The following is a 16,848-nucleotide window of genomic DNA, read 5'->3' on the forward strand; positions in this document are numbered from 1 at the left end:
ACCTATTTAATAAGAAAATTTTCTTAAGTTTGATTGTGAAGACTATGAAACATTTTGATTGGGCTCTTCCTATTATACAGAGAAGATGCTGCTGGCAAGGAGGTGACTAATTCTGTAAAGTGAAGCCATGGGAAGAATCCATAATTCTTTAACTTTCTTTTAACTAGAACAATACTGTCAATATTAAAGTCCTGTTGCTCTAATTGCTTGCAGTTTATATTGCTCTTCATATGCCCCTTAAATTAAAAATAAAAGAACTGCAGTAGACCAAGAATAGATTTCAAAATTAGGAAATAATGCCAAACTTTGGCAGATACGCTCTTTTCCAAGTGTATTTGGATAGAGCCACTGTTATTATATATTGTTTGGTCTAGGATGGAAAATTATATAGAGCCTAGAATTATAACTGAATATATGTATACAAAGGAAAGGAAAAAGGGAGTGGAAATGAGAGCTTTTAATGTGCTACCACAAACAAAATTGAAAAACATATTGTTTACAACTGATGAAACAGACCTTGACTGTGTCCTTTTAATGACAAGCAATTCACACAACAATGTGAACAAGAAGTTCAGAGAGAATAAAATACCTATCCATAAAAGTGAAATAAAACTTGTAACCCTCTTTAGGGTAACCTCTTCAGAGCTCAGACCTCTATGCAATATGTATGGATACAGACTCTAATAAGAAGTTCACATGAAAATTAACACTTCCTGTAATACACTTAATATTTTCATTTGTTTGGTGTCCTTTGCATGATTTTTAAATAATGTAGAAAATTAGAATAGATGTAGCCTCCCAAACTTATTCTCAGATATTATTTTTCTTTAAGCAGGCACAAAATGCTTGGTTCTAAGGAGGCATAGCCAAAAAACATAGCAATAACAATTAAAATTTCTTATTTCATACTGGTTATAGATGTATTAAGGTGTATAAGCTCCAGGGTCAGTATAAGCCTTGCTCAGCTTTCTTTAAAAGCATTGGGAGTAATAAAGACTTCCACTTTATCTTCGGTGAAATAATACTGCTGAAATATCACCTCATTTTTGATGTCAGCAATGATTTCTTTTTACCTCCATGATGTCAAATGGGAATTATTATTATTAGAATGACAGCTTCCTAATGATGCTGTAAAAAAGAGAAACTGAAATTATTCCCACCAAACATTCATATTCTGCCTTCTCCATAGGGTAAAGCAGATGGGCTCAACCAAACACCATGCTGAATAAAGATATTCTTCACCTAGTATCACTGCATAAAACAGAAGAATCAAGAAGCATGCCTGAACATTTAGAAACAGAGGCATAATAGCATATTGGGTTATATAGTGGTGTATATGCACTTTAGACAAGAGAGCAAAAGGACATTTGTACTGTAGGAAGACTGTCTGGGAAACATGGCCTGAAACCCATGATCAATTTTCTGTTCTAGAAGGTAAATACAGAAAATTAGTGTGCAGATGCACCAGGTTAAGTCAACAGCTGTGGGGAATAAAAGCCTCATGTAACGGTTCTTGTTCTACTAAGGGCTTAATGTATAGCATACTGGTGCTGAAATGCTCTGTGCCTTTGTTATCCCTTTTTGCTGCATGAGCAAGTACAGAGGAACCTTCCTTCTTATTAACAGCAAATTATATAAAAAATCTGGCTTTTGAGGAAATGATAGGCCTTAAAACTTATGAAGCTACCTATTATTCTAGAAAGTCTGAGACGAGCAGCTGGAGAGTGGTACTATCTGCGTGAGGGAGTGGGGCATTTTGACTTGCTAGTACTTTCACTTTGGTCCAAATATAAGGAGCTACAGTGCATAATGATTCCCTGTACTTTATACACATGCATATTACATATGCATAATGCATCAGCTTCATACTAAATCTAATGAGAAGCTTGGAAGTCTTCAGTTTGGAGAAATCTATGGTGGGTATGAAACATATTTAGCAAATTGGAAAAAAAAAAAAAAGTCTCTATAGAGTTTATTTTGATATAAAAAAGGCAAGTTTGTAAAGAGCCAAGCCAGCTGCCAGCCCAGGAGGTGGCTGCTGCCAGCCCTGCTCCTCTCTCACATTGAAGTGGCCAGAGGAGCAGAGTCAGGGAGCTCCCCTGGGCAAAATCCAAGTGGCAGGAAAACATGTTTCCCTGCTGGGACATTACTTCTTTCTCTTTCTGAGGACAAAGATTTTGAAGTAGTTCTTCTACAGTCAGTGGCACCCCAGCTTGAGAGCGGGAATTTATCTTTTACCAAGTGATCTGTAAATGTGCTCCTAAACTTTGTACCATTTGATCAGAGTATTTTTTATTTGGCATCTCATTTTCCCTATTCAAGGCAACCATCAAAACAAAGGAAGTACCAGCCTGAGAAAATGAAGTGTGAAGTGCCGGAATGCAGAGATGATTTGACAATATTCATGTGTTAGGAAGACAATATTCATGTGTTAGTACTGCATGCAATCACGGCTGGCTCTGACACAATCGGCCATTGTTATCTTTGGCAAGTTACTTGATCTCTTGGTATGTCAGCACTTTCCAGCCTCAGAGGAGTGTTGCAAAAGTACATTCATAATATAAATGACATTATAAGCAACAGGAAAAAGCCAATAAAAGATAATGCTTTCTGAAGATACAAACCTGCACAAAAAGTAAAAGAACGTTTTTTTTTTTTTTTTTAAAAATGTGAGAGATCTGGGTTAAAAATAAATGAGAAGTAAAGATGCTTTTCCAAGTTTAGGACTTGGTGAAATCATAACTTAGTGTTCATATGATTTTTGCACAATGTAAATAAATGAATGCAGTTATTATATGATGGAGAAATATGAAAAGTAGGAAGCAAAAATAAAAGAGGAACTTTTATAAGAATTCTGTATGGACAACTTTGACAGGACAAAGAAACATGCCTATGAATCGTGGGCAGCTAACACATTTCAGCATGTATTGAGTAGAAGAACTAATGATGAAGGAAAGATTACCGGAAAATTAATGATGACAGTATTTAAATAGGGTCTTAAATATTTCCAGCTGTAAAATAAACATTTTTTTTTTTTTTAAATTTAAAAGGATATGTGATTGAAAAAAATATATCTTAATGAGACCCAGCTTGTGTAGCTAGTGTGTAAAAGGTGCTGTACAATCTTAGCTGTTCAGGAGAACACACACTGAATTACAGCGCCCTTGCTTTTGTAGAGTGGATGTAGAGACAGTTGATAACACATAACCTCTTTACCTCCTTGAGTGAAAAAAGACAATCTTTCCTGGTGTCTGTATTACACAGGGATGATACGTTTGAAATGAACTTCTTCTTTCCCAACTAATATAGCCTGTGACAGATCATAGTGTAATGAATGGTGATATGTGAATGCAGGTACTAAATTTATGGAACTCCTAAAAGATATTTTTGTTTAGAATTTTTGTGTAATTCTTTAAGAAAATATTTCTTTGCCAAGGCAACAGTGAAGAATTCTCTCTTGCAAAAATGTGGTCTTAACCTTCTAATTAACCAATGACGCTACTTATACAAAAGGTAAATACATGTGCTTGCATAAATTATCAGGATTATACCCTTATGATGTCAGTTCACGATGTGTATTTTCTATTTAACAGCTATCGATCTAATTTTACCATATCAAAACGTTATGCAGAATATGAGAAATAAATTTTCTTAAACGTAAAATTCACGCAAGCCTTAGAACCTTCCTATTACTTTCATTTTAGTTCTGAATTTCATGACTGCTTCACACAAAATAAAGATTTACCAGTGGAGAGATGATACTGCTTCTGCAAGTACAACTGATGAGCAAGAAGATGTGCTCTTCTACATTAGCTTGGTATTAGTTACATTTTTTTTCAGGGTATCAGCTTCTTGTCTTTTCTAAGCATACTTTGGAGAAAAAACTTTGAAGTGTTGAAAGAGGTAAAGATCTTTAAAAAGCTACTACTGTCTGCATTTACACATCGAATACACTGTTTACATTATGAAAAGGAGGCGGGCCAAAATATTCCCTGGTGGCAGTTAGAAAAACAGCCAAATGGAGCAGAGATATTGGCAGCAGCATGTGCCTGAATTCTGGCTGGTGATTCTTCACAGAGCACCGTGCGGATCTCTTGGCTCCTACATAAGGCTCATTCCCACTCACTAACAACAAGCAGTGGCAGACAACAACAGCTGACAACTTGAGAAAATTCTGGGAAGTGAAGACCTCTCTTCTTCAGTAGGCATTCCCACCTGGGAACATGATACTTTCTCCCAGAGTGTAATAGGTGGCATTGTCTGCTTCTCACTCTGTTGAAATCTCACTGTTCTCATCCACCCTCACGGGCCTCTGTGAGGAGAAGGAAAGGGATTCACAGGAAAGGGACACTGGAAAGAGACTGACAGGCCCACTGCACTACTAGTTCACATTTAGATAAACAGTGTTACTGAGTGCAACAACTTTTTTTTTTTTTTTTTTTTTTTATCTCTCTGACTCAATAAAACTTAGTTCTTGAAAGAATGCCTGATTTGGCTTGGAGCTGATATCTGTCCATTTTGAATGTTTTGTTATGTATCAGAGTAAATCCTGATCCCATAGTTTTCTTTTGCTGTTATATTGACTGATTTTTAATAAAGGTAGCTTCAGAATTATACTGCCTAAAAATCAGAATCAAAGGCATTTGCTGCATTTTGGTGGTGAACTCTTTTTATATCACTCATACTATGCTAACAGAATTTATGAAAAATAATCTCTCAGAAAGTAGTCTGTGTTTGCTCAATTTTATGTTTTCTTTCCTTCCAAAATCCAGTCTGTGATCTAAGGTATTTCCCACTTATGCAGCTTGGAACACACTGCAACAAAATCACAACTCTGAAGTCATATGAACATTGAAGATACTATTTGAGGAGAAACAGATCCTGATATGGGTGTCACGAATACTACAGCTGCAGTCAGCATGAGGAATGATCAAAGTTTAAATGTGTCTTTTAAAGAAGGCTGTTATTAAAAGAGCTTTTATATAATAGTAACCGGTTAGTTTCCTTAGTACTACTGTAATAATAAATGCCTAACATATTCATGTCTCCGGATGATAGAACAGTTCTACAAATCATAGCTGAAAGATGCTCAGCCCTGAAAATGTTTTTTGAGAAGGTGTAGCTAGTAGCTGCTGAACACTTTTAAGAAGTTGGTTAATGTATTTAGATGTCAAGTGTGAACCAAGCTTCTCCAGACAGCTCTCCTAATAGAATCTCACAGCTCTGTAGCAAGGCATAAAATGAACTCTAGTCTCCTTAATCCTGTGGCAGACCATCTTTTCTTGAACCGTGTCTTTATATCTACAAGTAGATACTTCATAAGTCTCAGATTGGCCCATTAGTATTTTGTTCTTTTATAAGTAATGCTGCATCTTTACTAGCTAAGAGACTTCCTTTTGACTAAAAGGTCATCGATTTACATGGGTGAATTCTCGATCAGTTCTTTCTCTCTGACAAATTACCTTTAAGTCTTCTCAGTGCTGAAAAGTCTGGGGAATGCATGTGCTGACATTTAGAAAACTCTTCACATAATGCTTCCTGATGTTGGTTTCTTATTCCTTCTTCACTCAATTAAGGAGGTGTGGCAGTAGCCATGTGATTAAATACTAAATTTTGCGTTTTCTTCCTACAGAAAAAGGTCAGGATACCTTTCTGGGACAGAGTGAAATGCTTGACAAAAGATTTCAAGGGGGAAAAATATTAGAAGAGGAGAAAAGAATTTAGGCCAAGCTGGAAAGTGGGATATGTGAATTCCCTCAGGCTGTGGAGGGAATTAAATCTAACTGTAACATAACCCACATCCAAGCAATGCACTAATCACAAGACTATTATGCAAAAAATCAAGCCTCCTCCCTTTTCTTCTTTCTTTCTTATTCCCTTTAAATGAAAGGTGGTTTTCTGCTCTGTTCTGAACAAGCTCATGATATATTGGATTCTTAAAGTGATTTTGGCATAGAAACATCTGAAATTCTGAAATCCATGTGAATCTTTCCCTTAGACAGGAAGCAATCATTTCAGTTTTAGATTGAATCAAGAGAACGGTATCACTAGGCAAACATACTTGCACTAGGTAAGTGCAAAATGGCATAGTTTTGTCTCTCTAACAGAGATTTTGACTGCCTTGCTCTCTTGTATAAAGGAATCTAAATGCTGCCAAAAACTGCACTTGAAGTGCACAACTGAGATTTCCAAATCTCACCCAACTCTTCAAGTTCTTCTAAAAAAAAATAAAAAATATATATTTTTAATAAAGTAGTAATATATACCGTGAAAAAAGCTGATAATAGAACTGTGATGAACATAAAATTGCAACAGCAGATTTCAATTTCCATCTTCAAAATTGTCAGTCAAACAGTTCTAACTTCATTAAGATTTTAAATGAAAAAACTGAGCAGTCTCAGAAAATGTTTAATTTTAAACAAGATGGTAGAAAAATAACATTAAACAAAACAAAAATATGAATACATGTAGACTAGAATGACTAATTCGAGAACACTTTTTTTATGGAGTTTTAAATATTTCTCAGATTTTCAAGTTATATTGAAAACATTTTGATACAGTAACTGATGTATGAGGCATAGCTAACCAAATTTGAATCCTCCGTTACTGAAATGTGGACAACAAATCAACTTTTCTAAACTAAGCTTGCTAAATCAAAACTTTTATATAGCAATTTACTTAATTTTATGCAGCATGTCAACTGGTATTTTGCATGTCAACTGATTATTCCGTTGGTTTTAACCGTTCTTTGTGCTTTAATAAATAACAAAGATAATTTTGCTCCCTTCATTGCAATTTGGTCAGTTTGATTAAGTTTGTGTATTTTCCCTAATAAGTTCTGTTACATATGAAAACCATCAGGAAAAGTAGGTATAAATACCTGCTTTTGGCATTGATAAGAGCTGTGATTCTGTAAAGTAGCAAGACAGGGGTTACACTTGTAACTGAGAATTTGCTGCCATACTAAAGGATTTCAGAACTCCCATAACTTATATATGTACATACATACGTATGTTTATATACACACATACACACAAATTGCTGAAACAAAGTCAACTTCATTCATCTCTGAAGACTGCGTATGTGCTTTCCCACAAACCCAAGGTGCTTGTGAAAGACACCAAAGACTCAGTTCATGGACAGGTATCTAAATAACCTTTCAAATATTTCTTTTATTGATAAGGCTCCAAAGTCTAACGTTATATGTAAGATTTTGCTCAGTGCATGATAGCTGCTCTATTTACTTCCAGTTACTGAATTGTCTGAACTCGTTGCCTTGTGACCCTCAATGTTTTTTATGCTTAAGTGAAAGAAACATGCAGGCTGTTTCTTGTTGACACTGAGTGGGCCAAAAACGGCATCTAGGTAGCACAGCAGGTAGAAGGTACCACTCCAAGTATTTCTACAGCCTACAGGATTTTAAAGATGACCTGTTCTCTGCTGATGGATAGCCAAGAAGGTTGATTGCCAGGTTCCTGGGAGATGGTGAGGCAGCAGATGTTGGTTATCCCAATTCAGAGATTGCCATGGTGACAGTAAAAGTACTAGGGAATCTGGACGTGCTGACTACTTCTTTATCCCATTAATTATGCTTTGTTCATTAGACCACTAACAGACCCTAAAGGTCTGAACAAAGAAAATCCTAGCACAAGCTGACATGAAAGAAAAAATGACTAAACAATGACAAAAATGACAAAATAAAATAGGATACTATAGGATAGTAGGTAATGTATCAGTGGACTTGAACAAAGTAGTTTTCAATTAAAATTTACTTTGACATATATGTATGAAAGTAGGATAACAGAAACATTGAAGGTGAAATAAGCTAAGTGGACAGAATTGTAACCCACAAAAGGAGAAAAACAAGTAGAAGAGATAAAACGGAGACAACAAAAATCCAAATGAAATACAAAAGTATTTGTTATTGAAAAAAAACACCACAAAAAAAAAACAACACAGGAAGATGTGATATATTTACAGCAGAGAAAAACAGTAAGTCTCTGTATCATGTATCTTAGACAACAGTTGTAATGGTAATACATTCTGAGTTTTGCACAGAATGGAATTAACATTTTTCTCTTTTTATTTGTTTTCAATGTGTTTTGTCAGCTGACTACATTTTATCTGACTTTTTTTTTTTTTTTTTTTTTTTTTTTTTAAGATTGTAGATTTACTCACTGAACAGTGAATAGCTCTCTAGCATTATAAGCTCTTTTCCTATAAGCTCTGAGACTAAGAATATAAATAAAGAAAATCTCATTCTTGGACAGTGCTGGGAAAAAAATGAAAGGGAAGGAGAGAGGTAGGATTAATCATGTAGCAGCCTTCCCATTTCAGACTTTTAAGGTAATATCATTCATGGAAAGGAGACCATTATCTCCATCTTTAGGTATAATTCAAGACTAATTAAATCAGTCCAGGAAGGGACTATAAACAGGGTTCATCTCATGTCAGAACAGTCTGGAACAAAGTCTCTTTGAGGTATACATATATGGATCTCTGTGTGTATTGGTGTGGCTTTTGTTCCCACATTTCTTTTCATAGAAAATTAGTCCTGACTAGATCAACCCAAATGATTAATCAAGCTCGTTCTCTGACTGTTTTCAATTTTATGTGATTTTCCTGAGGCAGGGATCACTCATTCTGAAAATTGCCTAAGCATCTTGTGGACCACCTCAATCATTTGCTGTCTAAAGAAAACATTCATCAGCATTCCTCCAAGCAAGGGAAAAATGAAGATGTGGTTTCTGAGTTCAGCAAGAGTTTGAAACAAGAAAAAAACATTTCACAAAGATGCAAATTTTTTGTCACTGCTGGAGGATTGAATCCATGGTGAACAGCTAAAACCTGACTCATGAAGATATGGACTTCTCAGCACACTGCTCCTGTTGTATGTCTGGATGCTTGATTCAGATTTAGTTACCCTCCCATGATGACACAGGAGCTCCAGGGAAGATGAAGAGGAAGGTAAAATTCAGTGCTCTGTATATTCTGAAGGTGTGAGTCGGCCTGCTCCACCAGGATTTCCCACAGGAACTCTGCTGCACATGGCCCCAGCTGGCATACTGCTTCCTGAATAAGGGTTGGAGGTCTTCCAGGGCCCTCTGACACAGAATGCAGCCAGCTCTTTCCATGAGCTTTGCCAATATTATATAACTATTCTTTCCTTTGATAATTTCTTATAGTTGTACATCCATAAGGCTCATGGATCTTTACTAATTTTTATAAAATACATACCTAAGCTATTTCTACAGGCCTCAGGTTCATTCTAGTGCTGGACTTCCATAAATCAATAAATGAGTTGGTAACTTTCCTTAAAACATGGATGACATTCACTATAGCAGTTGAGTTTTATTATGCTCACCTAGTACACTAAGAAGACAGTAACATGATCCAATTCATCTCAAATAAATATACAGTTTTAAAAGGCAGTGGGGCTCACCAAAGCTGTAGATAATTATCATTCCATAGAACACAGAGTGTCAATAACCATGTTTTTCAAAAACTGTCAAAGTGCAATTTATGTGATTGGACACAGCAGAAATAAGTCAAACTCTGTCAGTTACAAAATCCTCCTAAACATCAAAAAGTCAAGGAACTATACCTCTGTTTCTGAACCTGCCTAGGATTTGCACACTGTTTCTGCAATTTTATTCATCTTGAGTTGTTGCTTCCTCATGGAAAAAAAATGGGAAAAAATGAATGATTTAGCTATACACAGTTTTGTAAACTATATTTTTACTTTTCCTCCATTCTCTGTGTCTAGGGGAAGTTACCTAAAAATGATATCTGATCTTTCAAATTTCATTTCATCAATTGTGGTTTATAATGTTTCCATGAGACATCAGCAGGTTTTAAAAGAGAAAAGAAATTACGTTTATATGATAGACATTACTGTGTCTTTCTTGAGTAAACAATCTACTGAGAATTTCAGAAACTGTACTGTAACAAGTAAAAAACCCACTTGTGAACCAAGCCCGTGTCCTATTTTGGTGCTGGACTAGCATAAGTTTGTCAGAAGTCCAAGAAGACAGACGACAAAGTTACTCAAGTGCCTTCCTTGTTTCCTCACCTACATTTGGCAAAACCGTCAGACTGCAAAATCCAAAGATAAATTATCTAATTTTTCCCCTTATTATTGCAGCAAAAATATCCACTGAAATTCTCTGCCAATCTAACTTTGGCCTAGACCTGATAAACCATGCTTAACCATGAAAAAGAATATAACTCCAATAACCTTTTCTTCCTCCTGAGACTAGCAGTACAACTCCCAGTCTTGTACCTTCTGAGACTCGAAAACTTGACAGTATGAAAAAGTACTGAATACATTTTTCAGGTGCTGACAATGAACCAGTCACCAGATCATAACTTTTGGTGTCTTAAGAAACTGTTCATTTGTACCTAAAATTCCATTAGCAACTACTTTAACTAAAAGTAAGAAACTATCCAACAGAAGGACTCTCATTCGTTTGCAAAAAAGGCATTTCTACCAGATTTTTACTACTCAGATAGACTACCTTGATGTCATATTCACAGAGATTTTTTGGGGATGAGTGAATTGGGGAATTTCACTTCAAAGCTCCTTTAAATCTTCCTCTGAAAACTGAAAAAAAAAATGCTTTTGAAAGTTTTTAAATGAGTGTTGATGCACACCTCTTCTAAATACACACACACTTTCTCAGACATGTTTCCTGGTACCACTCTTTTATCTTGTATAATACCTAATGGATGACATATTTCATTCCAGAAGTTGACAATGTTAAAAATGTGCTATTGCTTCTGGTTTTAGTGTACTGCAAAGCCACTGATAGCTACAGGCACTATAAGCGATATATGACTGAAGAAAAATGAGATTACTGCTGATAAGAAACAAGAGAGTTTCATATCTTAAGAGAGTAAGAAATCCAGCAAATATGATCCCCAGCAGCAGATACCCCTCAGACAGACAATGAAAGACAAATGGTGGAAAAGTACTCGTTATGGCTTGTTGTTTTCTTCAGCCAGAAGAGCTGTGAACCTAAATAGAAAATTGTCTGCATGGAGAAGTTCTCCCTTTCTGAGTAAACACATAACCCCCCCCCCAAAAAAAAACTAACAGTCTAACTAAATGAGTAGTAATTTCACTCAGCAAAAGTGATGTTACTGTGACCCACCTTCTTTGGTAAAATATACATTTACTCTGAAAGTGTTGCTGTTCTGAAGGCCTTCATGCTATAATCAATATTTACTGTAATAATCAATTTAATGGAGTTGTAGTACCACTACCAAACCGTAGGCTGGAAATACTGTACTAATCATTCTTTAACAAAAGGAATGAAACATATGCAAATGTGAAATAGTTCTTTCCTCTAAATATTAATGTATCCCTGATACTAAAAGGTACATAATTTAAAGATTTCAATATTTCATGCTACAGTGCAACCCTTACCTTGTATCCCGACGATTTGATGTGCACTCCTCGCTTGGTCAGCGTAGATTTCATTCGGATGAAAAAAGAGCGCTCTAGAGTGTTGTCAGTGGTTAGTAAACTGGGGCTTGTAGATTCCACTAGGGAATAGAAAAAATACATATACACATAATTTAGATTTTATACATCTCCTCTACACTATTTTTCAGGTGCAATCCTTGAACTCACTAAAAATAAATGACTGATGGATGCTAAGAGTGTTGTAATCAATTTACCTCGTTTAGAAAACGTTTACCTAGCAGAAAAAAAAATTTGAAAAATATATGTATACTCAGTAAGTCTCATTTTGAAGTTTTTTTTTTTTTTTTTTTTTTTTTTTTTCTAGAGAATTTTTAACAGGGATTTGCCTCATTAACTCTTTCTTGCACAATTTTGCTATGATTTGATTTATTTTGCTATGTTATGGCATCTTTTTAAAAATTGTGGACTTCTTCAGAGTTTTGGAAAAGGCAAAGTGTCACCGAGGCAATTCTATCTGCTGATAGAGGCTGCAAATTCTTCAGATCTTTATCCTCTAGACTCCATTCCGTTCTTGCAGTGACATCTACGATAAGTCACTACTGCCTTGGTTTCTCCATTACTGAGGGCTAATTATTATCAATAAAGAATTGAAGCAGTCTGCAGGTAAAAATACTCAGGTAAGTGAGCCATGATGATGATCATCATCATCATCATCACCAGCAGCATCATACTTTTTAATTGTTGGTGACTAATTAGTCATTAATGGAATGTTTTTGTTGTCCAACATCCTCCTTGAAACTTTAGATCTCACTTATGCTTCTCCCTTCCTCAGCTGTAACCATTTAAAAATAATAAACAAATACTCTTCATATAAACCGTGATAAAATGGTAGGTAAAAGAGCAGTTGGCACCAAAATATTCCCTATACAATCTTTATTAATGCTATCTTTTGCCCTAATAACCAACACTTCCCTACCCCTCCCTTAAATATCATTCACGGGAAAATTCTAGAGTAAGCTTACAGGTATTAATGGAGCTTAACTCACTTTCTTTTTCAATGCTGAATAAAGAGTTATTTTGAAATTATTCTGCTATTGTTTTGTAGAACCAACCCAGCTACTAGAAGAAAGTATTCAAGCACTTAATAAATATTTGTTATGCAGTGAACAGAAACACCAAACCTTGTTTTTAAGCTAAGGGTTTTATTGCATTGTCCTTGTTTTAATGTGGTCACTTGTCTTGTGTTTGTGACATTTCAGATCTATTGTGATGAAATAACTGACAACAGTGCTCCTTTCTTTAGTGTCTCTCTTAAGATTTTTTTGTTTTAGAGAGCATGAATTCGATGTCATTTTAAATGTACAGCTCTTTATCACTCGAGGGAAAAGCAGAGCCATGTTATATTTAGTACTTTCATTTCTTCTGATTAAATATGAATTACTATGAAATTTTTCTCATCATCTAACACGCCATAATACGCCAACAGCTTTTTAATACACTATATAAGCACAAACTTCTGCTCTAAGAGTTTAATTTGCCCCTCTAATCCAATCACATCAACCTTATTTCTCTTATCAGAGATTCCCATTTTGAATTAAATGAGCTCATTAGTTTTAATCAAAAGCAGAGAGATCAAAACTTAAACGTAAATGCTTTAGATCAGAACTGTCAGTCAGCCGTGCAGTTCTATTTTACTAAAACACAAGATCAGAGACCCTTAGAACCAATTTTTTCTCGTAAGGGATGCCAAGAGCTTGAAGATGCTATATCCCTTTTTTTTTTTTATTTTTTTTTTTTCTTCTGTTGCTTCCAAGGACAGATTATACATTTAAGGTTAGACCTAATTTAGAGTATTTTTTCATCCTTGTGGAAATGGAAAAGTATGCCATTCTGCTGTTGTCTCTTTCACATTTATTGGTGCTGGTCCTTGGAGACCTGAACAAATGTGAAGCCATCAGAATCCATGCAACAAGCCTGTTCTCAAAAAATTCATCTCTGTTCAGCAATATCACCTAAGAAATGAAACTCTGAAAGGAAAGATATGTGTTTCAGGGCACAGGGTAGTGGAACCCTGAAGCTGCAACCAGGGTCACCAGGATAGTAGCAGTACTGGCAAGATTAGGATCATTATTAATTATTATTATTATACAGTGCAGTACTTAAAGAGTACATTAAGAAACCACAGCATGGGTGCTCCCTGCTGTGTGCAGAAATGCTAAAATCAGCTTAACAAGTGTAGCTGTTGTAGTCCAGCACATTACGCTCTAGCACAGGCAATAAGTACAATATGTTCTCATGTGTTCTAATGGTAATTACCTAAACACATAGAACTAACATTAATTAAATAGACAATATCTCATGCTTCAAAAATGATCTGGCTGTAATACATATATACCATGCCCAAGAAATCAAAATTAAAAATTCCCTTTCATACAGATTTATGAAAGAAAGGAAAACAGCTGACATCTGGTACCATGTATATGGAATTGACATTTTCTGGGTTCATGCCACCTTATATCATGAGCTTAACATTAATTTGCTGTTACTATAACTGGTACAAAACCTAAATATCTCTGTAAGTGAATGCTATAAAATGCATATAATTTATCCAGCATAGTGGAACAGTGAATGTCATATAAATATGTATTCTAAAGTGTTTGATTTTCTTTAACAAAAGGTACCTGGGAGTGTATGTGTGAGATGGGATTAGTTACCTAAAAGTCCAGAACAGCTTATGAACAGCTTTCTGAATTTCTCTCAGGAGAGAACCATTGGGGCTGATAGTACAAATCTGCATTCAGAGTTGCACCCAGACCTGGTAGATACTGTAACAATGCTAACTGTGATTATGCATGCAATATTTTAAAAACAGGATGTGTACAGAACACATCTGTGGATGTCAATGAGATTTGCACAGAAATATATGGAATGTGGTCCATCATAAGTTCTCAGGAGTTGATCTTAAATGCTTATCCCTCAGCCTTTTCACTTTTTTTTTTTCAAATTATGTAAAAGGAGGCTAGCAATCTGAGCAATATCAGAATGAAACTCCGTAACAATTAGTTTTTTCAAGAAGGTGGTTTTCTGTTGTTGTTTTGTTTATAATTTGTAATGTTATACTTAAAAAAAAAGCCTGAAATAAACAAGGTCCACTCTACTTGATACTGTAGTTACTGAAGCTGTCTTTTGTACTGAAAAATAGTGCTCCTGGGCTGAATTTCCTGAGTCTAAAGCTACTGTTGAGTTATAAACCTCTGAAACTGTGAGTTTAGAATGCTAATAATATGATAAAAGTCAATGCTCACTGCGTGTGAATGAAAGCACAATACACTGTCAAGCTTAGAAGTATAAAATGTAAGTCTGGATTGTCTTTGCAAAACAGGTAATTGTGTACTCTGTTGGGAAAGTGCTTGCCTTTGTGTGTCCTTAAATTTCTTCGTCAGGTACTACTAAAGGAATAAACCTCTTTTCTTTCCACTCCCAAAGCTGCTAAAGCAGTACGAGACTTTTGGACACAAAGAGTATATTGTCTGTTTTGAAGGGCATAAAACTGCAACCCCTATACACATAAAAAAAGTGCCATAAATGTTAAAACATTAATTAAGAACCGCAGAACCAAATGAGGAGATAGTATGAATTACTGACCAATTCACAAAATTATTTAGTTAACTCTTCTTAAGTCCTTCTTTGTGAACCAGCATTGCAGCTCTGAGCCTTCAATGGGCTTTGGCTTGGGAATAATCTTGGGTTTGGACCCCACAAAACAGTCATTTATCATTTAACTTTATATGCTGGAAGAGTTCTTCTGACATTGGTGGAACGTGCATTGACAGATAAACATGCACATAATTATTTGGAGGAATGAGGTCCATGGCTCTGATTCTGCAATAATCTGCAGATGTACTCCAGCATCTGTGTGCAGCCTAACTTCATGCTATAGAGCAAAACAATGTAAAACAATGCAAATAACTGCTGTTACAGAGCAATAGCACAAGTATCATCTCTATGACTGATTCACAAGCACATTCAAATTCAGATAAACAATTTGTCCCCCAGGAAAGAAGTTGTTCCAAATTTGATTTATGTCTTAAATAACAAAATGCTGCCAAAGCAGCCTGAATAAATATTCACCAACTTCTGTTTTTTTTTTTTTATTATTTTTTTTTTAATTTTTTATTTTTATTATTATTTTTTTTTTCCCTCACATGCATTAAAAATAATTGAGAGGAGAAAAATAGCATGCCAAACAGATAAAAGATAGGCTTCTTATTCTTAGGAGGACCAGAAGTTACAGATGGAAAACCACACACTAATAGTGATTTTGAGTGGGCTGGTGGGAAAAAACTTATGGCTTAACGCACAGGAAATTCTGGATTTGGTATCATTTCAGGAAGTTTTTACTTCCTGAATGAATTTATCTTCCTTAAAACAGGTGCCTATGCAGTTTTTAAGAGACATTTTCAAACATCATGTATAGAGCTCTTAAAAGAGAAATGAAATAAGAGAACATACAAAATAGTAATAAAAAGGGAGCTCTCTTCTCATGTTATCTTCTACACTTGCAAACCACTTCATATATTTCTTAAAGTCCGATAATTCTTTGCACAGGCAACTGGGAATCATCATATTAAGATAAATTTAGGTAATATAAATACATGGTTTTCAGTCAGACTAGATGCATCTTTGCAAATCTATTTCTTTTATGCAGTTTATTGCCTGTAATCAGGCATTAAAAGACTTCCTAGGAAAATTTAACCTTGGACAGTTAACTGTCCTGTTTTCTTATATTGCCTCTTAAAGTTTGTTTTTAATCAGAAATGTGACTCTCAAAAAAGCACCGTTTCCAAGCTCATTCTCTCTTAGTAACATACTGTTAAAATTTGATCATTTTACAAGCTAAAAGATTGATTTTTCTACCTACTAGCCCAGCAAATACAATTCAAAAGCTTTAAGTTAAGACAATTTATTCCTAGTAAGTGCAAGTTACTATGAAATTATAATTAGCATATGTGCAAATGCATGGTTTTAAGTGAAATGGGTTCAATCTGACTGCAGGCTGAACATGGGCAAGTATTGTAAGCTAAAACTTGGTCTAGCAAAGGTGCTGAAGACTCTTGGACTATGAATGAATGACTAAGGTGTACCTGAAAAGGGCTGATGGCACAGAACTAACAACTTCTATATGTCTCATACTGGTTTGTTCAGAATCTTGCAAAATGGAGGAATACATGACCTATTTCATTAATGTCATAGGCGGCTAGTTCATTCTTCCAAAGCAATACTATTACATAGTACTAACAGGTATAAACTGTAGGAATAATATTTTCGCTGTAAGCTGTCCCAGTTATGAACAGGAACAGACTAACCAGATTTTGATCTTGGAGGAATTCATAGTACTTGTATAGAACCTGGTAAGACTC

General features: G+C 35.2%; 1 protein-coding gene across 6 annotated transcripts in view; it reads right to left on the minus strand.

The window, feature by feature from the left end:
• The window catches only part of NPAS3 (neuronal PAS domain protein 3), a 533,731-nt gene that overhangs the window by 47,161 nt on the left and 469,722 nt on the right, over positions 1-16,848 (minus strand). For all 6 annotated transcript variants that reach the window (XM_035328180.1, XM_035328178.1, XM_035328181.1 and 3 more), the window contains one exon: positions 11,429-11,547. In XM_035328180.1, coding sequence (XP_035184071.1) covers positions 11,429-11,547 — 119 coding nt within the window. The remainder of the gene's footprint in view (positions 1-11,428; positions 11,548-16,848) is intronic.

The sequence above is a fragment of the Oxyura jamaicensis genome, chromosome 5 (genome assembly GCF_011077185.1).
Source record: "Oxyura jamaicensis isolate SHBP4307 breed ruddy duck chromosome 5, BPBGC_Ojam_1.0, whole genome shotgun sequence".
NCBI classification, from domain to species: domain Eukaryota; kingdom Metazoa; phylum Chordata; class Aves; order Anseriformes; family Anatidae; genus Oxyura; species Oxyura jamaicensis.